The 27267-nt window shown below is 38.7% G+C and overlaps 1 protein-coding gene across 3 annotated transcripts in view; it reads right to left on the bottom strand.

The window, feature by feature from the left end:
- The window catches only part of Rngtt (RNA guanylyltransferase and 5'-phosphatase), a 217020-nt gene that overhangs the window by 92181 nt on the left and 97572 nt on the right, over positions 1 to 27267 (bottom strand). For all 3 annotated transcript variants that reach the window (XM_021634879.2, XM_021634880.2, XM_021634881.2), the window contains exon 13: positions 25273 to 25373. In XM_021634879.2, coding sequence (XP_021490554.1) covers positions 25273 to 25373 — 101 coding nt within the window. The remainder of the gene's footprint in view (positions 1 to 25272; positions 25374 to 27267) is intronic.

Genomic DNA, 27267 nt, shown 5'->3' with positions numbered 1-27267 from the left:
GTATTGTCCCTATGGAGATGGGCCTAGGGTATACAAGAAAGGTAGCTAAAGGAGAGCCAGGAACCAAACCAGTAAGTTTCAGCTTCAATTTCTGTCTTGAGTTCCTACCATTGTTCTGTCATATAGTCTAAACTGTTAAGATGAAATAAACCCTTTCCTCCCCAGGTTGCTTTTGGTAATAAATGTATTGTCACAGCAAGAGGGAAGCATACTAGAAGAACAGCAATATGAAGCAGGAACAAGGCCTCCTCTGAAAAGAAACTAATTTGAAAGGTGGCTGGACCACAGATTTCACTTCTTTAAAACAAAGGACTAAATGATTCATATTTGTTTAATAAATGACTTGCCATCATCTGTAAATTCTAGAGAGAAGAATGAAGTTGGGATATATCTCATCGGTGGGTACTTCCCTAGCACACAAAAGGCCCTGGGTTTGAGCCCCTACACTGTAAAGAGAGAAAAAAGAGAGAAAAGAAGATTAAATCTTAGTTTATCAATCTTTATCTGACAGGAGATTAAAAAAGAGAATACTGTCCTTTTCTGGGACACTAATGCCTTTCAATGTAGATTTAGACCAAATGAGAAAAAAATATATACATATATACATGTATATATACATATATATACACATATATACATTTATATATAAAGAAGGAAAACGGTGTTCAACAGTGTTTCACCAGTCAAACTACATGTATATAACTTAAATATTTCTTGGAGCAAATTACAACCAATAGAAATATGAAATTAACTATAAGAATATATTTTAACTAAATTTTCCAAAAGACCATCATTGCAACATGGTAATAAATATCGAACAGTTATTGTAGTTATTTTACAGTTCCTTTTATCACATCTTCAAAGACTGGTACACATCATACATTTTTAGCACATCATTTCAGATAAGCCCTATTTCAAGCACTCAAGACAGCTATGCACAGCTAGCTGCTACCATTTTTACATGGCACCAAAACAGGATAAGAAATATTTGTTCATTAAAGGACTAATCAAACTTCTCATATTCTTACAGAGAAAACACTCTATTTTAAGCAAAAAATGGACAGGAGCCTACCACACAGGGCCTCTGAAAGGCTCTACTCTGCAGGGTGTTGAGGCAGATGCTGAGACTCATAGCCAAACTTTGGGCAGAGTGCAGGGAATCTTATGAAAGGAGGGGGAGATAGTAAGACCTGGAGAGGACAGGAGCTCCACAAGGACAGCAACAGATCCTAAAAGTCTGGGCACAGAGGTCTTTTCTGAAACTGATACACCAGCCAAGGACCATACATGGAGATGGCCTGGAAACCCTGCATAGAGGTAGCCTATGGCAGTTTGGCAGTTCAGTATCCAAGTGGGCTCCATTGTAATGGGGGCAGGGACTGTCTTTGACAGGAACTGATTGGCCTGTTCTTTGATCACCTCCCCCTAAAGGGGGAGCAGCCTTGCCAGGCCACAGAAGAAGATAATGCAGCCACTCCTGTTGAGACCTGATAAACTAGGATTAGAGGGAAGGGGAGGAGGACCTCTCTTATCAGTGGACTGGGAGAGAGACATGGGTGGGGAAAAGGGAGGGTGGGACTGGGAGGAAGGTACAGGGGGATACAAAATGAATAAACTGTAATTAATAAAAATAAAAAATAAATCTTTTAAAAAATATACAGAAGAGTAGCAGGGTGAATATGATAAAATACACTGTAATAAAAATTAATAAACATATTTACAAAAATAAATGTCTACCATGATTTACTAAATAATTATTAAACACTTTCAATTTCTATGACCTGGGGTTTTGTTTGGTTTTTGTTTGTTTGTTTGTTTGTTTGCTTGTTTAAAAACAAGGTGTTGTTATATAGCTTTGGCTGGATGAAAGTTACTATGAAGACTAGTCTCAAACTTATAAATCTGTTTGTCTCGGCCTCCCAACTGCTGGGATGAAAGGTATGTCACACCATGCCAGGCTGCTAGGTGTTCTTAAAATAGTATACATAACAGAATCTTGTAAATAAAGGACAGAATATATAGTTGAGAGCACATGCCTAGCACAAGCAAGGACCTAGGTTTGATTACCAGAACTGAAAACAGAAACTTTAATAAGTCATATGTTTCTCAAATTTCTGATTTCAGATTGGAAGAGACATACTATTCTCAATTGCTCCCACTAAATGAACAGAGTAAATATAGGCACAAACTAAGATCCTACGAGAGGGAGTGCAGAAGGTGGTATATCTGGAAGACATTTAAATCATCAAGTTTTTTCATCTTATTTCAAACAGGGTACCAGAGAAGCAAGTAGATGAAAAACACTAATGAAGAAATACTGACTCACACAAATACATACACAAAATCTTTGAAATTTTTTTGAAAGTTACGAACAAGGTATAAATTCATCTAAAAATATCAAAAACCATGTTCAATGTCAATGGTCTAACTACATCAGTAAAAGAAAGACTGAATTAGAACAATTAAGACTTAGAACGCTGTCTTTGAGAAACCACTTCAGCCCCACAGTGGTGGTACACCCCAGCACACAAGAGGCAGAGGCAGGCGAATCTCTGCATTTAGTGCCAATCTGTTCTACATAATGAGTTCCGAAACAGACAGGGCTACAGGGAAACACAGTCTTAAAAAACAAAAACAAAACAAAGACAAGGAAGGGAGGAAGGAAAGAAGGAAGGAAGGAACCAACAAACCACTTTACATGTAAGATACAAATAAATTAAAAATAAAAAGATGGGGGCCACAAAATGGCTTAGAGGGTGAAAGGATCTTTCATAAGACCTGGCATAGTGGTACAAGCCTGTAGTCCTAGCACTCACGAAGCAGAGGCAGATGGATCTCTGTGAGTTCGAGGCCAGCTGGTCTACAAAGTGAGTCCAGGAAAGCCAAGGCTACACAGGGAAACCCTGTCTCAAAAAAACAAAACCAAAAAAGAAAAAAAAAAGTACTCTAACCTGCACATAGTGCATACATGTACACACACATAAACCAAAATAAGTTTTGAAATTTAATGAATAAAAAGTATGCAGAAATAAAACAAGAGACCACTGATCTAAAGAAAGCTGGAATACCTACAATAATTTCAAATGAGGTAGATTTCAGAGCAAGAAATTGTCAGAGAAACAGGAAGGCATTACATAATGACAAAGGGGTCAATTCTCCAATACATATCTTCAACATGTGTGCCTAAGCCAGTATGGTGATGCATGCCTATAATCCTAGCACTCTACAAACAAAAGCAGGAGGACTAGGAGTTCAAGACCAACCTGGGCCACATGAGAATCTATCTCAAAAACAACTAAGTTTAAAAATACAAACAAAGCCGAGCACACACCTGTAATCCCAGCACTCGGAGAGACAGAATCAGGCAGGTCTCTGTGGGTTCAAGGTCAGCCTGGTCTACAAGGGGAGTCCAGGACAGCCAAGGCTACAAAGAAAAGCCCTGTCTCAAAAAACTAAAAAACAGAAACGATAACCAAAATGCATGTGCCTAAAATTTGAATAAAACCAGAGCATCAATACATTGAAGCAAAAATTAATGAAACTAAAGGGGAAAACAGCAATTCTGTTCCTACACTGATAGATGTCTCAGTACCCAGAGTACCACTCAGCAGAGGCGTGCTCATCTTCAAAGCTCTCTTTTTAGTGATTCAAGATGTAAGGAAAGGAAACCAAGGCTGTAGTCGAACTAAATAGCAACATCAGCCAACTCTGATCAACCAACATGTATAGAATATATTCAAAACCAGAGAAAGTGGGGATTGTTGTGGTTGTTGTTGTTGTTGTTGTTTTCAATTTTGTCTGGAACAGTTTCCAAAAAGAATATGTTCTGAGCCATAAAAACAAAGTAACATTATAATGAAGTTGATTTATATTTTCAGACCTTAATGAAATCCAGGCAGAAATCAATACTGAAAGACCACTAGGAAATCCCCAAATATCTGGAATTTAAACATTCATCAAATGAATATAGAAATAAAAGACTAAAGAAAAAATAAAAATATTTTGGACTAAAATAAAAATAAAACAATTTATTAAAAATTTTGAGATGTAAAAGCAGTGTGTCTTAGAGTTCCTATTGCCATGATAAAACACAATGATCAAAGGCAACTTAGGGAGGAGATAAAAAGGTTTATTTCAACTTATAGATTATAGTCCATCATTTGATGAAGTCAGGCAGGAGCCTAAAGGCAGCAGCTGTTCCTGGCTTGCTCCTTGTGACTTGCTCAGTCTACTTTTCTGGAGAATGAGAAACTTAATGTCTTAAACCAACCAGAAGAAATAACAATTTCAATAGAATTAAAATACAAATTCAATAGTAATATTGAAAACAGAAAATGAGTATCAGTTAAAACTACAAATCTAACATAAGAAATGAAAGAAAAGTCATCACTACTGATTCTCAAGGCAAAATAATAATAATAATAATAATAATAATAATAATAATAATGATAAATGAGCATTATTGGGCCAGCAACACGGCTGGGTCAGTAAGGGCGCTTACTGTACAAGCCAAGGTACCTTAGTTTGATATAGAAGAAGGGAACTCCTGTACACTGTTGGTAGAAGTGTAAGCAAGTAATCCAGCCATAAAGGAAAACAGCATCAAGGCCCCTCTAAAAAGTAAAAAGCAGAAAGCAGAAGCACCACACGATCCAGCAACCCCACTAGTCAGCATTTAGTCAAAGGAAAGGAAATCACAGCCTGTGGAGTAGAGGTCTGGATTGCATGCATGTTCCCACTGCAACAGTTAACAGCTAAGAAACAGAGACAGCCTAAGCCCCTGTCAACCGATGCAAAGAACATGTGGCACAAAAGCAAATGAGATGGCATCCAGCCACAGAAATGATGGCCACTATGCTAAGTAAAATAAACTAAGGACAAAAAGACAACATCATAAGATCTTACTCACATATGTAGTCTTAAAAGGTTGATCTTGTAGAAGTTGAGCTAGGCATGATGGTGCATGCCTAAAATCCCAGCATTTGGAAGACAGAGGCAGAACAATTTCTGTGAGTCTGGGGCCATGCTGGATTATATAGCCCAGGGCAGCTTGGGCTAAAGAGTAAAATCCTAAGTCAAGAAAACTAAGAAGTTTGAGGGCCTAAGCAATGGCTTGGGGGGAGGGGTTCCTTGCACCTGAGGATATAAGTCTGCCAGTCAGATTTTTTTCCCAGGAAACATGCAAATGTGGAAGGAGAGAACCCACTCCACAAAGTTGTCTCTTGACTCCCAGACATGCAGCATGGCACATGCATGCAGACACATCATTTGTACACATATTCACTAATAATAAATAAAAAAAAATTAAGAGCAAAAAGGTAAGTTAACAGAATCATGGTTAATGGAAGAGAGCAGGGAGGAGGGAGAGCTTAGGAAAAGTTGGTACACGGGTACTAAGTCATATAGTACTAAAACCACAGTGGACAGTGGGGTGATCACAGACAATAACAGACTACAGATTTCAAAAAAGCTACATAGGACAAAGGATTTTTGAATGCTTTCATCATGAAATTAGTTTGTTGAGACAAATACACCTACTTGGATTTCAACACATGTGGTCTACATTTCATCTGAAGTATCACACAATACTCCTAAATTATGGAAAACGTTAGATATCAACTTAAAAGTAGGCAGGATATAAGTCACCCTCTCTCCTACATTCAAATAGCAGGGAGACAATGGATACCAAGAATTCCAGACTCCCAAATTCTCTAACTTGGGTGAACTGTACAATTCTTTAAAAACATTCAAGGATGTGGACAAAAAGGAACACTTATTTACTGTAAGAGGAGTAAAAATTAATACACCCCTTTATGGAAATCAGTACAGAGATTCTTGAAAATATTAAATACACAATTCTCACATGACCCAGCTTGTTCACTACGGGGCTTACAATTCTAACCCTACAATGCTAAATCCTACCTCTAAGATGTCTGCGCCCACACAGTCCCTGCAACTTTACTCACCGTAACAAGGAAATGAGACCACCCTAATTGTCTATCAACAGACAATGAATAAGGAGGATTTGGCTTATATGTGTGTGTATAGTTATAAATGAAAATTATATAATTACGATTATATATTATATATCTTACATATAATCTTAATTATCTATATATATATATATATATTACTATTAGAATATATAAATACATAAAGAAAAGTGAAATCGCAAACCTTTCAGAATACGGATGAAATTAGAATATATTTTAGAATGTATATTAAGATCACACATTCTCAGGAAGAAAATAAAATCCTATGTTCTCCCTCTTATACTGATCCTAGCATACAATATGTATGACTATATGAAACAAATGCACAAGTGCACATAGTGTAACATGTAGAGAGGAGAACAGCAAAGGTGACGGGAAGAATACTAGGTGATGAGAAGAACTGAAGAACGTTAGAGACATGGCTCAGTGGTTAAGAGCCCTGGCTGCTCTTGTAGATGAGCTGGAGTCAAGCCCAGCACTCTTGGCAGCTCACTATCATCTGTAACTCCAGTTTCAAAAGATCCCACAGCCTTATCGAACCTCTGAGGGCGCTGCACACAAGTGGTGCACAAATAGACATGCAGGCAAAGCACCCATACACATAATTTTAAACTTTTTAAAAAGAGGACTGAATATGGGTAAGATACTTTAATTATAAAAGAAGACATAAAGCTAATTGTTTTTCTAGTTTTAACTCTGACAGATTTTCTGGGGTTTGGTGTTTTTTTTTATTAAAAAAAATATTTATAGTGAAAGTGCAGAATTCAGTGTGAAGCTCCACAGCATTGGAATGACTTTTATCTGTACAGAAGTTCACTGTTATGTACAGGATTTGGGTTTGGTCAATCTCACTGCATCATGTTACCTGCAAGTTCTTTTATTTAAAAAGTCTTAATAAATTAAAAGTATATAAATAAATGTACAGTGTGCTGTAAAAAGAAACGGTAATCTAACGCTACAATGGCTGCGCACTGGCTGCGCAGATGCTACAGAACGTTCAATCAATGCACCTGACTTTTAGGTGAGAGGGCCTTAAGCAGCTCAGATGTACCTTACTGCCTATAAGAAACACACACAACGCGCGAGTCAGCAAGATTCAAGCAGGAAAATAAACTGTTAAGCACATGGCACCATTACAGATTTGGAATTTTTTCATACTGTACATGCTGTAAAACGTAGGAGAGTTAACCACTGAAGATCTGGCTAGGTTATTTGCTTGATAAAGAGAGTATGGAATTACAGCAGTAGAAACATGACCAGTGTGGCTGAAAGGGGACAGAGTGGGAAGTAGGTCATGGGATGCATACTACAATGTGGTACCACAGCACAATCAGGCTGAGACAGTGTATTAGCTTCCGCTTCAGCCTCACGGGCTGGCTGGCCCACCTCCATGGCTTCAACAAGCCATGCTGAGGCCACTGGCTGGGTAGTGGACTACAGGGAACTGTTTGCTGCACCCTCTCCTTAGGAAGCCCACAGCACACTGGCTTCCTAAGTTCTGGGGATCCAATAGATCCTGAGGCTTACATGTTAAGCACTTTGCAAAATGAGCTAGCTCCTCTGCCCAAGAAAACAATTCTATTCCTTTAATAAATCTCATTTCTGAACGGTACTTTCTAGTCGGCTCCTTTCCCATACCTGCCAGGATCTTTTCTCTAAAAACACCCAACATACCAAAATTTGCTGAAGACAGTATTAGATTTTTGAAAACTCTGGCATTATAAAGGCAGCTTATGTATTTAAGAAATGAGAAAGGCATAAGAAAGAAAACATGTCAGGAGAAAACATCAGAGGAGCCAGGCATAGTGGCACACGCCTTTAATCCCAGCACTCTAAGAGGCAGAGGCAAGTGGATCTCTGTGAGTTCAAGGACAGCCTGGGCTACAGAGTGAGTTCCAGGATAGCCAGGGCTGTTTACAAACAGAAACCCTGTCTCGGTGGTGGTGGTGGTGAGTCCAGATCAGGGAAATGGTCCAGCAAGTAACGCCTTCCATAAATATTGAACTCCTAGAACCCACAGCAGAAGGAAATAAGATATTCACAAAAATAAAACCTCTAACCTTAATAGTCAAACACACACACACACACACACACACACACACACACACACACACACACACACACGGCAGGGGACGCATTAATAAATGTATAAAAATCTAAAGGGGAAAGTGATGTCAAGAGAGAACACAGAAGCCATCCAGCAAGCTGCATGTGCAGGACAAAAGCCTGTGAGATGAGGGAAAGCCGCCTCTCCATCTACAACCCCTTAACAGAGGCAGCAGCAACCACAAGCGGTCTCCCAGCAGACTGCAGCTTGATCCTGTCACTGCTAAGACAGGATGGTAATTAGAATTGGAAGACTTTGTTTTTGGTGCCAGGTTCAAGGTTACATTTTCATGTGACTCAGCAAGGGGGTTCCCCAGCATTAATACTAAAGCCAACAGACACTTCTCCCCACTTCCAAGCCCAGTGCTACAATGTGACCCTGTGCTCTGTTTCTTTTGTTGTGCTCCCTGACTAACTTCCTTGCCTCCTTCATCTCTTTTGTGCCTACCAAGATATACTAACAACTGATTCTTTACTCGACCTTGTTTGAGCATCATGAACTCTACAACGTAAGTTAATCCTCTGTGTTTTGGATCTACCATAATCTAGTCCTGGGTCTCCTTTATTCAAATCTCCATTCCCATAGAGTCTCTAAATTCTGTGCCCTCTTGTCCTCCACATTTTCTTTTTGGAATTCCAACATTTGTGTAAGGTTCTTTACCCCTGTTACTCTGTGTCCTGTCTAGCAACTAAGACCTTTTCCTATTTTGTTGTTACACATGCTAAGACGCAGACTGTCTGGGCTTCTGCAGTATGTGTTCACAGCAGCAGTCCAGCATCCTTCCATACCACTGTATCTGTACCTACTGTCGCAGTCCACTCACTCCTTCAGGCTGGGGCTCAGGAATCTTTTTATTTCATGCAATAACAATACACTGATGGTTCTCAATGGGTACTTAATGAATAGTGATAAATCAGCTGTAACTAGCATTTCTACTTATACTTAAAGTTTGAAAGACAAGAAGGAATAGTAATTTTTTCTTATTCATAAATTATACTCTGAAAAAGATGAAAAGGTCTTTGTTCTTTGGTAATGAATTCATGTAATTTACAGTTAATTTATTCTAAACTCTCTTGAGACCATTATCATGCCCTATACTTCCTATAATGAATGCATGCTTAAATGTCCATGCAATTTTTAAATATAAATAACTTATAAAAATGAAGATACTATTGAAAAGAGAGAAATTTTATATCTGAGAAATGCAGTGATAAGTAAAAAGTCTACAGCTTATCATTTTAAAATAAATCAATGAAAAATATACTTTTAAAAAAGGTGCGGTCTAGACTTCTTTTGATGAGGAAACAAGACTCTGGGATCTGGAGTAGATTCTGTTTATCAATGAGTATAAAGTAGCTTTCAATGATAGAGATGCCCTCCCCCTCCAGTGGACAGAAGTTTCTAATTAAAAGAATACAAGGCAGCAATTTCTTAAAACACAATCTGTAGTGTTGATATCAGATGCTATTGTGATAAACAGAGGCCTAAGAACCATAGCCTAAGTTGCTACTGTAGTGAAACACATTCCTTATGAGAAAGAATGCTCTTTAAATAAAGGTCATAAACAGTAAGGACCAACATAATAAAGTACTAGAACTAGTAGTTCCACCACTGTACATAGCTTTGCAAAAATGTTGAATCATAACTGTCCCTACTTCCCCTTTATTAAAGACCTGAGAGTCCAGCTTGCTAAGATAGTTTTCTGATGTACACAAAGAATGAAGCAAGCTATTTCCCTCCTCCAAATACTCTCCCTTGAGACGCAGAGCTTGATATGAGTTCCATTTCCTAGAGATAAAAGGCCTGCATTAACACTGACATGCCCTTTCTTTTTCTAATAAATTTCCATATTTATATTTTCAAGCTGTCACATGCTAGAGGATATTAAATATCCTCTCATTATAATTAACTCTTTAAGCCAAAATAAATGACTTGATTCAACACAGACATTGAAAGTTAAAGGAATATAATTATACTACTAATTACTTTGAAACTATTTTAATAATTGAAGCTGTTTAGTCTATTCTTGATTTTATGTTAGGAATGTACACTGGCTAAAACTCAAGTCTCTTCTCCTTTTATCCTTAAGATATAAACAAGAATTTGAACTTGGGGTTTATAGTAACTAAAAGAATACTCTGGGACGAATCTTAAACCAAAGCAAGCTTTTAATTTTTAAATTCCATACTCAATTGTATCAAACATAAACTACACTGTGGTTTCACTTCACTAAGGTTCTTCTAACAACTCTTTCTGTAGTAAGCTAGTGTAGCCATTTAAAAAAAAATATTCTACCCCTTTAAAAATTAGAGAAAAGACAGTTTAGGAATAAATAGGAACTCTCCACCCTCAAGACGAATCCATATACAAGATATCTTGATTTGGATAATCTAAAGATTTCTGATGATCCAAAAGAAATCACCAAGATTCTAAAACCTAAAGACTAGGGACAGAATGGCATTTAAAGTTAACTTGTAGGAAGGTAAGAAGAGTAAAAAGTGTGAATGGAAGCAGCATCAAGATTAACATGTTTAGAAATCGTTTGTACACCTGGGTTTCTTGTCATGGCCAATAATGGTGTAAATGTCCTAAAAACGGCATGCACCTCCTTGACAAGGGCTTTCTGGGCCTTTACCTCAGCTCACTTGCCTGCTCTGATGCTTTGGAGTGCTTTCACTGACCTTGGATATTTCATTCAGTTCTCTGAAGTTGATGGCTCTCTTTCACCTTTGCAGCTGCACTACGGGGTATGGAAGCCTTCATTAACCTTAACTGAGAAGGCACAGTCAGAAAGAACCCCTTCTTCTTTTCTTGCCCTCCAGCTTGCCTGGCCTGCTGTGTTTCTATCAACATTTAGAAAACAGTCCCCAAGCTTCCTTAAGAGCAAGGGCAACATTAGGAGCCAGTTATTTCCTTCTACCTGGGGTGGGCTGGGTACCAAAGACAGAGCTCAGGTCCACATACACCTAGGCAAACATAGTCATTCACTGAGACAGCTCACTGGGCCAGCTTTTAAATTCGATTATTAGGAGACTAAAAACCCACAAAAGGGAACCTGGAATTCTCCAGTAACATTCGGATTTTCATAAAAAGACAAATCAGTAAACTATATTGTAAGATAATTAAATACTAAGACCATTATACTGCGGTATAAATTACATTTTGTTAGCAGCATTCTTGGTTCTTAGAATAATTTTAAAATGGACTCAGAAAGAACCTTCAGAACAATTTTAATGGACTTTGAGAGAAAAACAACAGACTATGCACACTGTAAATTTCAGCAGCAGCCGGGAGGAAGGAAAAGGAGACAGAGAGAAAGACACACTTTTTGAGTAGAATTCAAAGATCCAGGTAGATTCAGCAATGGAAATCTTCAAGTCTGTGGAGTGAGGAGCAAAGCCAGGACAAGCAGGGTTAGGAGTTGAGCCACTATGGGGAAAAAAAAAAAAAAAAAAAAGGTAGGGAGAGAGAAAGAAAAGGCTATGTTTTCTGAGTCTGAACTCAGAAAGCCACCAGGCTTGCAGTGAATGTCTTTTCCCAACAGCATTGGAAAGGGACTACTGTAAGCATGTATCTCATTACAGGCAGTTACTTCTCTTGTCTTTTTAACATGTTGACAAGTATACCATCATGACTCATGAAGTTACAACTTTCGAGGGGAAGTTTCCCTGTGCAGGTGATTGACAGGCCCATTTGCCTTAACTATTACCTGGAAATCTTTCTGATTTTGATTCTGTTATAAGAAGGAAGAACTCTGCATATACACAAAGGTTTTACATTTGACCTAGGAGGCACACAGAAGGAATGCAAGATTTGGTGACTTTGATATTTGTGAGCTACAGAGAGAGTATGCTACAGAGAGAGTCAGAAAACATCACCATAAATTTCAGACTGACTACTTCAAACAACTACACAATCTGCTGGCTAAAGATCAGGTGAAAAACAGAGTTAAGATGCTAATCCACTGTCTTCTCTACATTCTTCTAGTGCGGACTCCCACCATGTAGAGGACTCAACAGCTAGACTTGAGCACCAACCAAAAAGCAGAAACAATGACCAATAACCTGCAAAGAAACCTAAAGAGGTGATATGGCTTAAGTCAGTAAAGTACCTGTTTCATAATGTAGGACCTACATTCAAATCTCTAGAATCCACATAAGAGCCAGGTATAATGACTAATGCTTATGATCCCAGTGATGGCAAGATGGAATGTGGAGCTTGCTGGCCAGCAAGCCAGGTCCACTCAGCAAAGTGCAAGGTCAATGAGACCCTGTCTTCAACAAAAGCGTGAAAGCACCTGAAGAATAAGACACTTCAGATTGTTCTCTGACCGCCACAACTGTACATGTGCAAACTCCCTTACATATAAACACGCACACACACACATGCCCACAAAAGAAACTTCAATAATTCTGTGAAAGCAAGACATGATAACCTTCCAGGAAAAGACAGGTAGCAATGCAGATTAATAGTCTATACCTATACCTAAGACAAACATTCTAAAGAACAAATAAATCTGAATTAAGAAAAAGGAAAGAAACAATAGTAGACAATGCATGTTAGAGCATACAAATGCTCTTAAACTTAATTTGGAAAATGATAACATGAGTAGAAACGTATACTAACAGTTTTTTAATTAAATGCACAAATGGCTTTAGAAGAAAACCTAAAAAAAATAAAATTGAATTAAAAAAAGGTTGGATATGGTGGTACTTACCTTTAATCCCAGAACTACAAGAGTAAAGGCAAGGAGATCTCTGAGTTCAAGGCCAGCTTGGTCTACACAGACAGCTCTAGGCCAGCCAGGGCTACACATTTAGACCTTGTCTCAAACAAGGTGGGGGAGGGGCGGAATAGAGTCTGGAGAGGTGGGTGAGCAGCAACTGTCGCTCTTGCAGAAGGGCCCATGAGGCTGTCCACAAGACCTGCATGAGGTGAGCCACAACTTCCTGGAGCTCCCATCCCAAAGGATCCGACTCCTTCCTCGCTTCCCCGAGCAGTGCACACACAGGCAGGCAAGCATACAAACATGCACACACCCCTATAATTCTAAAAATAAGGTACAGTAACTGTTACACTAGGCTCTTTAAATAATAAAAACAACCTTTTTAAATTTTTAAGAGAAAACCTACTACACAGCCTGAAACAAGGTAACTGTGAACTAAAGTTCCAACGGGTGGGAGTGGGAATGAGTTCAAGACTAAGAACTTCAGTGGTTACAGAGAATTAGAATATTATAGAACATCAGATCAAGAGCCAAACTACTTGGTCTATCTTAGACCTTTACACAGGCATTTGCTGTTTATCTCAGTGCTTAACTTCCTTGTAATTACTGCATAAGTCTTTTGGAAGAATACATGCTTCCACCATCTCAAAAGCTAAGAATGTTATCAGATAACACCCAAAGGTCTTTTAGCAAAGTTTCTGTTTTGCAATAACCTGCTCACTTATACCCACCAATATATTTGAAAAGTGCGTTGACTGATGAGTCTGTTACTACAAAAACTATACAACTGTTATGACTTCAAAATACAGTATTTGGGACAACCTGACCATGATGTCATATTTAGTTCCAGAATAAACTATCTCTTATTCCTTAAAGGTGGAACTAGGCTTTTTGAATCTGGTGCCTAGCATCAAGATGGCTCATACCTGCCTGTAACTCCAGCTCCAAGGAATCCAGCACCTCTGGCCTCAGGCACCTACACTCAAGTGTATATACCCACACAGACACACACACACATATAATATAATTTTAAAATAACAAAAATAAATTCTAATTTTTAAAAAAATTAAACACTAGGAGCTACATATTAAGTTAAATAAAGCCAACCACATTTTTACAAATACACTTTAAGTTACAGACTATTTCCTGGAACAGGAGTTAGCTCTCTATAAACAGTAAGGACCACTGGCTCATGGTAAATTATAAGCTAGACACAGTCTGAAAACAAGAAAGGAAATGACTTAACCACTAGCCTGTTACACAGAAAGAGTAATGTGAACAGGCAACGATGACCAAAGCAGACACATGACCACTCTCTTGATCAAACAAGCAACTTACCATCACCTGTCGGGTCCCATGAGTCATGCAAAGGGTATGCACACCATACAGGTTAGGCCCACGATATACTCAGAGAATGCCCAGGCTCAGTAAAAGTACCCCAGTTCCTCCATATTCCCATCCTAAGACTCATAAAAGGCCACAGGGCAGGACAGCCCAGTGTTCTCCTTTAGGACCACTCTTTTCACTGCAAAGTTTCTCTCACTTTTCTTCAATAAATCTCCATTCACTTCTTGTCTATGTTTTATTACTCCTAATGGATGTGAGACAACAAACTTCAGAAGTTGCTTTGGCAACTATAATCTTCCAGCACCCTAGCACCAGAAGCCGAGAGAGGTTCTGCCACTTCTATCATTCCAAAAGGCTTAGTCTTGACACTTAGAAGAAAAAAAAAATCTCTATGGATTACAAATAAATTCTATTTTACTACACTGTTTTACAAAAGCTAAGACGGCAAACTGGGGAGACACAGTTTGAGGACCTTCAGCTGCTTTGTTATTTGGAACTAAGTGCTAGCAATGTGGGTTTCAGTATATTGCAGTGGGGGAGTTAATACGACCTGGAGAATTTGCTCCACAAGGAACAAATATATCTGGGCACAGATGTCTTTTATGACCAAGGACCATGTATGGATATAACCCAGAACCTCTGCTCGGATGTAGCCCATGGCAGCTCAGTATCCAAGTGAGTTCTCTAGTAAGGGGAACAGAAACTATTTCTGACATGAACTCAATGGCGGGTTCTTACACACACACACACACACACACACCAGGGAGGTGCAGCCCTGCTAGGCCACAGAGGAGGACTTTGCAGCCAGTCCTGAATTCACCTGATAAACCAGGGTCAGATGAAAGGGGAGGAGGTCCTCCCCTATCAGTGGACTTGAAAAAGGGCAGGGAGGAGATGAGGGAGGGAGGGTGGTGTTGGGAGGGAATGAGGGAGCGGGATACAGCTGAGATACAAAGTTAATAAACTGTAACTAATATTAAAAAATAGGAAAAAAGTATATTGCAGGAAAATGACAGGAAGTGCTAGGTAGAAAGATAGGAAGAAAGGATGTCTCAAGCTTGTTATGACTCATATTCCCAGACTGAATGAAGCCCTGGACCAAATTACTGAGTGCTTTTTTGTTTTTTTTTTTTTTTGTTTTTTTTTTGTTGTTGTTGTTTTCACTGTATAATGTGGTAGGGGGAGGAGGAAGGCCCTAAAGGGTAAGAGAAAGAAAACACAGGAAACAGCCTCACAGACTAGTCAATATCTGTTTACAGCATTTAAGGTTGTATGGTCAGCAATGACCACCTCCCAACAACCACCACCCATCATTTTGGACATAGGAACTGACTGTTTCTCTCTGATTGCTCTCTCCCTTCTCATTCTGTACTAAGTGGTTTAAAGTTCTAGCTCTTGGACATTAATCTTACCAGCCAGTATAATAAACTATTTCCTGATAAAAGTAATACTACCCCAGGTCCCGCCTCTGAGAAAAAGGTATCGGACGGTCTGATGCTCTTTGGGTGGATGACACCTAAATGAACATCTGTACAAAGTCCCAATTTATTTCTAATATCAGAGATCAGACCTCTACTCTTGCCTGATGCGTCTAAAACAAAAAGGGGGAACTGTAGAGAGCTGCGGAATGCTATGCCTTAAAGATGGAGCTGGTTTCCGCCTTCCACCTTCCCGATGGTGAGTGCTCTCTGTCACGAACAACTCCACATTTGGCTAAGGCCGAGGATCTGGCTTGCTTCCATGTATGTGGACCTATCTGCATTGCCCCCGTGGCACGCCTGGGTTGGCTACCCAGAGGCTATTTAAGCTGTGGGCTGGCTTTCCCCGGGGTCCGAGGATTGTTCAATGTTCCTGAATAAACTGCATTGAAAAAAAAAAAAAAAAAAAAAGAGAAATCTGGCAAATGGAGGATAGGCACAATTAATAAAATCATTCAGCCAATGGGCTCTTAAAAAAAAAAAAAAAGTAATACTAGAATTCTGTTTCTTGGGCTAGAATGCCTGTTATAATCTCATGTAGCACAGGCTGGCCTTTAACTTCTGAGCCTCCTGCCTCTACCTCTCTAGTGCGAGGGTTTGCAGCAGAAAAGCATCCACAAGAGACAACTGGATCTGGTTTGCACTGAAAATTGTCTTGAGCCGAGGACCCCAAACTTCCAACATTAGAATGCTGCCACCTGACACCACAGAAATGGACCCCACATCAGGGCCCAACCCTTTGGTCAGTACAGGACTTCCCTAATTTGTGTGCCTGACTCACATGGGCTCTGTTTGCATGGCAAGGACTACACAACCTGAAATTACTTGTACAGCAGTTCAGAACCATACAGGGCCCAAATTGGACTATTCTCCTTTGCATGGTATGAATTACATGCCAAGAAACCACATACAAAAAAATTCTTCCAACTTATTATTTATCCCAAATAGGGACCTCCCCAGCCCATTATCAATTACTCCAAAAGGAAGCCTTCCTACCTTGGTGTGAAGGGTTACAGTGACTGGATAGACAATCCACTACAGAATGCTAAATGTTACAGTTTCAACCTGCCTGGCAAGATGTGCCAACTGGTGGTAGAGAACATGAAGGCCAACTGATTTCTGACTGGATCTGAGGCCTATTGCACAAGAAGGAATCTACGTACAGTGCTGTAAACCTAGTCAAAGGCTCATGACGTAGAAGTCACAAGCCCTAGGGTAGAACCCATTACTATTGATAAAGGGACATGTACTCAAAGTGCCTTATAAATATTAATGTTAATGCACAGAAATTAATGTTTCTTCTCAGTCTTTCTGCAGTAAGTGCCAAGGCTCAACTGCTCAAACGGCTGAGAATAAGCGAGTGTTGAATGTTCAGTCCTAAATAGAAAAATTTTAACAACAACTCATGACTCAGAGAACACAGAAGAGGGGTATAAAGAATGTCATGAGGTGGAGGACAGGGAAGAGTGCTGTGAAATAAGTTCTTTAAAAACAAAAACAAAAAAACAAAAACCCACAATGTATTTGCTGTCATTAATTCACTGCAATTATGGTTACTTGTTCAAGACTGGCACCAGTCAACTTTCCAAGAGGAATGGAAGAGGATCTGAGTAGGCTCAAAGTCTAGCTGCTAATGGATGGTTGCTGGTGGATAGGAAATCATTTTCTTCTACAGTGTGTCCAATGCTAACTGAACTCAATGAGTTATAAAAGAAAATTTAAAAGCAAAAAAGGAGGAGGGAGAGAATTAGAAGGAAGGACTGAGAGAAGTATTGGAATTGGAAGGATTCAGAAAGTGTGGAAAGAAAAATCTGGGTTACATATGATCAAGGTATATTATATACTATATACATGTACACACACACATTACATGGCAATCACTGCAGTCACTAAGCATTCTTTCTAATACACGTATGGAATTATAATCTTCAAGTTCCACTTCCTTGAAGTATAATAAAAATAAAATTGTTGAGCATTCATTTCAAAACAAAGGAGATAAAGGAACACAGCAAAATAAAGCCTTGCCTTACACAGTTTCATTAGCTATATTCTTGTTGACTCAATTCTTTCTGATACAAGGACATTTTTAAATATTCTGATTATGCTTTTACCTAAGACATTAACACTAGTACAAATAAGCATAAAAAGCAAAATAAATCACTATTTTTAAGTAACTCTAAGTAAAAGAAAAAAATTACAATAGTCATTGAGGACACTTTGGGGAGAGGGTTAAGACAGGGTCTCTACATAGCCCTAGCTGTCCTGGAAGTTGCTATTTAGACCTGGCTGGCCTTGAACTCCCAGAGATCTGCCTGCTTCTGTTTCCTGGGTGCTGGGATTAACAGTGGGTGCCACCACACAGAGGACATTCTTACACAGAAAGTAAAGCATTTTGAGGACTACTAAGCCCTTGTTTCTTATCTTCTTTTTGTTGTTGTTGTTACTTTGTTTTTTTTGACTTGCTTTGCAGACCAGAGATCCGCCTGCCTCTGCCTCTGCCACATCCCAAGCCATGTGCCACTGTGCTCAGCTGTTTCTTATCTTCTAATGTTTCTAATAAGAAACATACCTGGGCCCCTTGATAAAAAGAGGCCAGATTTCTCTTTTAGAACAACCCTGCAACACTGCCACAACTATTCAGTCTAAACTGCAGACGGCAAGCTATAGTCACAGACTGCATCTGGCCTGAAACCTATCTTTGAAAATAAAGCCTCAATGAAACCACTGCCATGTCCCTGAAGACAGACTTAGTCCATGTTAAATTCTGCAGTACAATGACAGAAAGGTACAGTTAAAACAGAGAAATGTATAGACTAAGCCTTAAAATATTTACTATACAGACTTTAAAAATGTAGCACCCTTCATGTAAATCCTGCAACTATTTTCAGACTGACAGCATTGATTTACTAGTTACAGATTTACTAGTAACTGGTTATAGACAGACAGATACATATAAATACACACACACAAAAAAACACACAGATGACTCAGAAACTGCCAGATACTCACTTTTAACAGATACTAATTGTCATGGACAAAGATGAAACAATATTCTCCTAACTAAACAGAGAACTTAGAGTGGTCTGGTAATAAACTAGTTTGTGACTCAAGAAAGAAGAGGAAAAGGGAAGAGGAGAGGGAAAAGAAAGACGCAGAGACCGGTAATGGATTCTAAGTCATAATTACGTGGAAAGAAGAATTACATGTGATACAATAAAAAGGGTTTGACCACAGAGAGCAATAATGACCTACATATTTAAAAGGTTAGAAAACAGGCTTTTGTAAGTTTTCACAATACAGAAATGCTTACCCTGATTTAAGCATTATACAATATATACATTACTGAAACATTATATGGAGCCCAATTAGTCATATGTCAAAATTTTTGTGTTTTCATCTATCAAGTGAAAAATAAACCAAAACAAACCTACACGGAAGTAGCATTTCCACAAACAGCATCTGTACTTATTTCCCAATTATTGGCTACATAATGAAAAGAAATACTTGGCAACTAGAATTTTGACATTGGCTCTCTGACCCTAAGAGTAAGAGTCACCTTTCTAGGAAAGGCCAAACAAAAGTCCTATAACTTACCTTCCCTAGCAGAAGAACAAACCAGAAGTAACAGAGCACCCCCAAGGGAACTGTAGAGAACAGTACCATCATCAAAGGTGTAGAATGACCATGAGTTATCACACTTTAATCACATCCAGATGCTACCATTAGTAAGACAAGGCAACACAGCCTCTGCAACCTTTTATAAAAGTATAAGTTACCAAATGCTTGGGTCTCTATCAACCTGAAGTACCGTTAGGTGCCTGCCCTGCCCTGGCATGACCAATGGTCACAGTAAGCAACCGCAGCACACAGCTCTCCTGCTCTCAGCTACTGCATAACCCACAGACTAACCCTTTCTTAAGGAAAAGATGGATTTATTACTTAACAGGCACCAGTCCAAATGTTGTACACAAACTATTTTACTAAATTTACAAGAGGAATTTCGGGGTCCAGAGACCCTTTGCTCTATAGGTAACAGCGCACTGTACCAGCATGTTCCAGAGAACCGCTGTCTCATTTGCATGTCAGTCTTCTCATCAGTTGGCATTATTTGGACCTTTTGACCTTTATGAATAGTGCTGCCAATAAAATTCAAGTTTAATAATTTGTGTAGATACAGTTTTTATTTCTCTTCGGTACATGCCTGAGAAAAGAACAGCTGGGTCATTTTGGTTAAGTCCAAACTTAGCACTCTTGAGGAACTACCAAACTCTCTGCCAAAGCAGCTGCACCAATTGACCATGTCAACCTCAATACATGAAGGCTTTCATTTTACATTCTCATCATCACTTATTACTGTCTTTAAAAAAATTTTTTTTTCCAAAAAACAATGGTCTCTGCAGTGGTTTGAATGAAAAGAATGTTTTAATGGGCTCATGTATTTGAACACTTGGTCCCCAAGTGGTGACACTGTCTGGGGAGGCTGTGGAATTTTCAGGAAGAGGAGCCTTGCTGGAAGATTACATCATGGGAGACAGGCTTTGCCCCACTTCCCCATTTCCTGGGATGCCAAGAAAAAAAAAATGTAAAGACACAGCTTCCCGCTCCAACCACCTGCAGCCATACCACACCTGTCACATGGATTGGAGCCATAAGCCAGAATGAACTTTCTGCTGCCACATGATTGGAGCCATAAGCCGGAATAAACTTTGCCTTAAGTTGCCTCTGGCCACATCTTAATCACAGCAAAAGAAACATGACAAATATAGTTTCTTTCAGCAACTTACAGTTACATGCATTTAAAAAGAGAAAATTAATAGGCATAAACAGGAAATGGTTCATAGAGAAAGCTGATTTACATAGTATGCCAAATAACAGGTAATCTACAAGAGAGGCAAGGAAAAAAATATACTCTTTTAAATTCATTTACATGGAAACAAGAAAAGCAGGAAGCGTTTGAGGCCAGTCTGGTCTACAGAGCTAGTTTCAGGACAACCAGGGCCACACAAAGAAACCCTGTCTCAAAAACAAACAACAAAAACAAAGAGAAGCAGTAGCAAATACCTAAATATTTCTATCTACCTAGGTCTGTTCTAAATATTTTAGAGATTTATTCCTTATAAAAATCCTATGGGACAAGTTTACCTATTGTGGTGGTTTGAATGAGAATATAGGCTCATGTCTGAATACTTGGTCCCCAGTTGTTGGAACTGTTTGTGAAGGATTATGAGATGGTGACTTGTTGGAGGAAATGTCACAGGGGTGGAGATGGGCGTAGAAGTGAGTTTTCAAAAGCCTACACTGTCTTCCTCCTTCCCCTACTGCTTCTCTCCTCCTTCTCCTTCCTCCTCCTCTCCTGCTCCTCCTTTCTTCCTCCTTCTCCTCCTCCTTCTCCTTCCTGTTGGTATAATGTTCTTTTGGAATGTATACAATTTACCCTTGTTCATTCAAATGCTGATTTCTCTCCCCCACTATCTGGTTTCAATCTGGACATTGCATTGTGATGCTAAAGCACCACCTGTCTCAAGTTTGTGTAAACATGCCACCATTTGTTCTCTAAATTATCAATTAAAACAACCAGCCACACTGCTGAGCAATGGAGAGGATAGGGTGGGATATCCTGGTCCAGAGTGGGAGGAAGAGGAAGGAGCAGAGAGAGGAGAGGTGGAGAATCTACAGGAGAGGTCTTAGAACCATGTGGAGAAATGAACTAGACCTGAGATATGACTAAAAGCAAGTATAGTGGGTGAAATCTGAATGGTAGGAAACTATGCGGGCTTGGAGGTTTAGGATGGAGTAACTATAGCCTAGCATTGTGCTCTAGGTTAATTAAAGAAATCTTAGTCTCTGTGTGGTGATTTAGTTATACAGCTGTATAGGATTAACTGCTGATTAAAAGATAAATAAATAGTAAATATTAATGACAATGCCTTCTTCCTTCTCATCCTCTTTCTTCTCCCTTTTCCCCCTCCCTCCTCCTTCTCCTCCAAATGAGAGCTCTCAGCTACTGTGCTAGTGCCATGCCTGCCTGATTGCTCTCATGGTTCCCACCATGATGGTCATGGACTCTTAGGTAGCCCTCTAAAACCATCAGCCCCAAGTTAAACATCTTCTTTCAAAAGTTGCCTAGGTCACAGTGTTTTATCTCAGCAATAGAGAAGAACTGAGACACTGATGAAGAATCAGAGGCACAGAAGAAAAGTACTGTGCTGAAGGCATAGCATAGAAAAACTATTTCAACTCAAGCAGTGCGGTTCTCAAATATAAATTCTTAACTACTGTGCAATACAATAAATCTACACCCTTCATTGTAAGTCAATAATATTGTATTCAAGAGTTTACAATTTCCAAAGTGGAGACTCACCTGGGTAACTCATGGTTTGAATAGTAACTATAGATTTTGGCTATAAATAATATGAAGACAATATTCTCAAAACAATTTTTAAAAGCTATGTTTATAAAACTTAACACTTAAATTGTTAAAATACATGAAAATTATTTTTGGCCCTGATGAAGTGATTAGATTATTATAGCTCAAAGAGTTGGAAAATCAAGTTCAGATTTTTAGTTGCTACCAGAAGAGTAATAAATACCAGAATAGATTTTTCTCTTCATAGTGAATTTGAACCTAACAGGAACTACTATTACTGCATTATACCACCTAAATGAAACTCAAAGTCATACAAGAAAACCTAAAAATTTCACTTAAAATAACTCACTGCAGATATTTTTAAGAATTGGTATTATACTATTCAAAACACACCATTACATTTTAAATTCCCAAGAAATATTTGGAATCAGTTTTAAAAAGACATGAAGTTATCTCATGGTATTTTAATAGTTATGCCTCACTTGTACATGTTCTGCTCCTTACATTTTAGACAAAGCCACTTGATAAATATTTATTGTGTGTGAGAGACAGGGTGCATGCCTGTGTACCACATGTATACAAGGAGCCTGCAGAGGTCAAAAAAGGGTACTAGGATCCCCTAAAACTGTAGTTTCACAAGTCTGTTAAGTCACCATGTGGAGACTGACAACCAAATCTAGATTGTCTGTGCTGCCTCCACTCCCTGGACAAAGTTATTCTCTAACTTCAAAACAGGCATATCTGCAGCAACCGAGCTGTGGAGTATTAGACCAAGCCTCACTTACGCAGTTAAAATATATAACATAACACTCTTTACGTGGAAAAAACGCCCTAGCTAACAAGCATATGCCCTATAACAGTTACCACGTAATTGTTCATATTATTATTTTTAATTGATACCTATTTTAAATAAACTATGTATCTTAAATATATAAAAAGTCACATTAAACAGTGACATTTCAATGTTTAAAACATAATATACTTGTTTTTAAAAAGTATATATTTTTAAAAGGAAAATTTTAAACAAAAACATGAAAGAAAGCATTCAGTTACATTAATTGTTAATTAATTCAACTACATCTAATTGTTGCAACTTAGAGAGATGGGCACTCTGTGTCTCCTCAGGGGGCTTCTAAGTATAACTATCATACCTATGACCTATAAAAACCACAACTCAAGATTCTTCAAACTAGACACAAGAGCCAACATTCACTAACCAAATATTACAAATATAGTATTAGAGAAAAAGGGAAGATTAGCAATGAAGCCATTTAACAATTTTTACTTTCTGTTTGAAATCTTATTTGCCAGTGTGTTCCAGAGTTGACGCAGCAGTTAACAACTGCTGCTCCTGTAAGACTCAACTTGGTTCCGAACATTCCTATGGCAGCTCACAAGTACCTGTGACTCCAGTTACAGAGGATTCAATGGCCTCTTTTGACTTCCTTAGTCAACAAGCATGCATGTGGTACACATACACATAAGATAAAAATGAGTACATCTTTAAAAAATACATAAAAATGAGTACATCTTTAAAAAATACAAAGAATCTTACTTTCCAAGACCAGGTTTGTTGGTTCACATCTAAACTCCAAACACTAAAGAGACTGAGACAGGATCTCCATTAGTTCTAGGCCAGGCCAGCCAAAGACAAGAACTCTCTCAAAAAAGAAAAGAAAAGCAAACAATCGCAAACATGTCTGTTTTTGGAAAAGTTGGCCCCACCAGAATAATCTCCATCAGGCACTGTTTCAGAAGTGGGCCATCTTCCAAAAGTCTCTGTTCTTGCCTACTGGACTATAGCCTCCACAGCTAACTGGCAAGACACAATGTTAACACACCAGACATTCCATCACAAAAAATAACCCTGGATCAGTATCTAGCAAACATTTAGACAAAGGAAGTTACTCTCATCAACAGCCTCCCAATCATGCAGGTGTGTGTTTGTGCATACATCTGTCCCTACAGTCTAAAATTCCCGTTATGGGCGAGTTAGACAGCTCAACAGCTTCTTGCCACTAAGACTGGATGAACCCATAGACACACATGCTTGAAGGAGACAATTGATTTCTACAAGTTCTCCTCTGGAAATTGGACACACACAGAGACACACAAAAACACACACACATGCAAAAAATAAATTACCTGTCCGTAGAATAGTATCAGACAAAGAAACTTGAATATGAACTTAGAAGCCAAAGACTATTATTCTTTAACTAATTCTTGCTATTAAGTCCAGTGGCAAATAAGTCACAAAATGTAAAATATTAAACACTTTAATTTTTAAAAGTAGCATTAATGTACATTATTAACCAGCCACCTTCCTTAAGATTCACTAGACTGCACAACATCCCTTTCTGAGTATTTATATTCTCTTAAAAGACTGAGTCTGGACTTTTATAACCAATAACACACCCTTACATCCACTATCTACAAAGATGCACGTGTTGTACCTTTGACAGACAAAATAAGTTTCAATAGCATGTACTGCAAATGTTATCCCTTTGCTGTCATCATCCTATTTACTTCCTCTTTATTTTTACTTGATTAAATGTTTCCTTATTTTGTTGTATCTGCTTTGATAAGAAGTTCTTAAAATTGTGAGACACAGAGAAAAAACAAGACTTTGAAAATACAATAAACATTCACACTAAAGTATCCTTTACAATAGCAGTCAACAGTCTTAAGAGAATGGACAGTAAATGAAAAATTAATAAATATTATGAAAACTCCAGGTCAATAACTAAAAACTTCCCCTAATAAAGTACAGACAAATGCCCTTCAAAGGAAAAAACCCCACTGATTCAGTATCTGTGACTATAAAACTAATGACCTCATATGCAGAATTAAATGGATAAGATTTTTTTTTTGTAAGATCCAGATTTTATACTGAAAAGTATTTAAAAATTATAAAAACCTTTGTCAAATATCTTAGGGATATACAAAAGAAAAATAAGAGATATGTGAAAATGAGCTACATCTGGAAAATATAGACTATTTTATTTCCTTTTTTTAGGGTAATATAAACTAGCCTACAAACAGTGCAGCCTTATATGAAATATGATTGCATGTGAATCTGACAGGGGTGTAGAGGCAAACCTCATGAAGATAACTACATGTGTTGACACAGGCTCATAATTCCAATACTTGGGAGGCAGTAAGATCTTGAGTTCAATAATAGCTGGGGCTGCAAGGCAAGACCAGACTTCACAAACTAAACAACATCCCCATTGGGGCCTGATGTGCGCACTTACCCTTCTCCTCCCATTCTTGTTATCTTAAGTCGAAAATCCACAGAATTTAGACTGGGAGGTTTCCATTTCAAAATGTCATCACATCGACCAGGTTTGTATTTCTACAGTGAATTGAAATAAAAGCAATTAGTAAGAAGTTAAATTTTAGGGTTCAATTCATCAAACATACCATTACTTTTTATTAAGAAAAATTGTTACTTTTTAATTTCATTTTGGTTTTTAAATTTTTGACTTATACACACACACACACACATATACATATATATATACATGCCAAGACCTATGTGTTGTGGTCAGACAACTCTCAGATGTTAGGTTCAAGAAACTCTTTTTCCCAAAGTCTGACATTTAGACCAGCATTTCCTCAGGACTCCCCATCCCTCGGCTTCTCTTCCCTACATAAGCCAAACATTTTGGCTATGTGGGATCTTGGCCTCTTGGCTGGCTTCAGGGCTCTTCACCTTCCTCTGTCCTCTTTCCTCCTCTCACTACCCACACGCCACCCTGGCTCGTGGCCTGGTTCAGATGCTGCTGACTGGGTTCTCCCTAACACCTACAACAAACTTAGTCCACCATGCTAGGTGCAGACATGTCTTCATTCTATTTATTTATCTGGTGCCGATACCACAGAAGGGACATAAGTGAGTCCTTCACACCAAGCTGCTGACTTTGAAGATATGCATGGATCATTGTTTCCGCTGGCTTCTGCTACCCACCACATTCTAGAGCCCAGCTCTTCAGCTGCTTCTGCCCTCCATGTGTACTAACCATTCACCTTTCCTCGTCTCTCTGGTTCTTACAGCTTGCTATGCCTGCCTGAGGCATCTCTCTATGCCCTTCATATGAGCATATCTTTTTTGTTTGCTTGTTTGTTTGTTTCTGAGTTTCTCTGTATAGTCCTGGCTATCCTTGAACTCACAGAGATCGGGCTGCCTCTGCCTCCCACGTGCTGGGATTTCAGGCAGGCACATTTCTCCCTCTATCAGAACCCTTCCTTTTCCCAAACCCTTAGTTCCCATAAGAGCTAGCTGCTCTGCCTCTTCAGTTTTTCAACTCTCTTCCTCTACTGGATACCTGTCACTCCAGAGCCACCTTCTTTGTCAACTATTATTACAAAGCCACACCAGGATGCCAGAAAGCTACTCTTGCCCTACAGAGCCCACTGTCACCTGAAAAGGGATGCCTTGCCCCTAAGATTTGGGACATCTCTCTGACAAGTCTCTCCTTTCCCTTGGGTATACCCTGGATTGAAATTCTTGTCTCCACTGACATTTACCCCCTTGGGCCTGTGTTCTCAGCTCCTTCCTGGGGCTGTCTACAACCCACAGCTTCTCTAACCCTGTCTGCCTGCTGCACTGCCTTTCACGTCCCTCTGGAGCTTAAAGGAATCCTCCCTCCTGTGGGGTCACACTTTGTGACCCTTTCTCCTTTTCTCCTTGGACTCAACTTCCTCCACGAATTGAGAGATTTACTGTTACTACAAAAAGTTTGTCCTCGATACAGATCAATGACCAAAGTTCAACCCACTACATTTCCAAATTCTCTCATACAGCAACAACTTCTGCTGCTGTACAAATGACCCCAAATCTCTTCTGTCTGTTTGCTCTCCTCTATGCTACCAAAGGGTATCTTATCTCTAAGGTTTTTCTATTCTCCACTCTTAAATATCTTTTATCTCTATGATTTCTTTGCTCTCTGCTCAAAAAAAAAAAAACCCTAAAAATATGCTATAAACTATCTCAGGGTTTGTAAGTATGGGTATGATTTAAAATTTGTAATAAAATCTAGTTTAAAACTTATAACAAAAGAATTATAGTTTAAAAATCCATACATGTGAGGTATCCCAGAGCAGAAAGACACACACGGTATATACTCACTTATATAGACCTATAAGATAGGATAAACATACTAAAATATGTGCACCTAAAGAAGATAAACAAGAAAGAGGACCCAGAGTAAGATGATCAATCCTCACTTAGAAATACAAATGGGATG

The sequence above is a fragment of the Meriones unguiculatus genome, chromosome 20, assembly GCF_030254825.1.
Source record: "Meriones unguiculatus strain TT.TT164.6M chromosome 20, Bangor_MerUng_6.1, whole genome shotgun sequence".
Taxonomy (NCBI): Eukaryota; Metazoa; Chordata; class Mammalia; order Rodentia; family Muridae; genus Meriones; species Meriones unguiculatus.
This window is presented reverse-complemented; position numbering and strand designations above follow the sequence as displayed.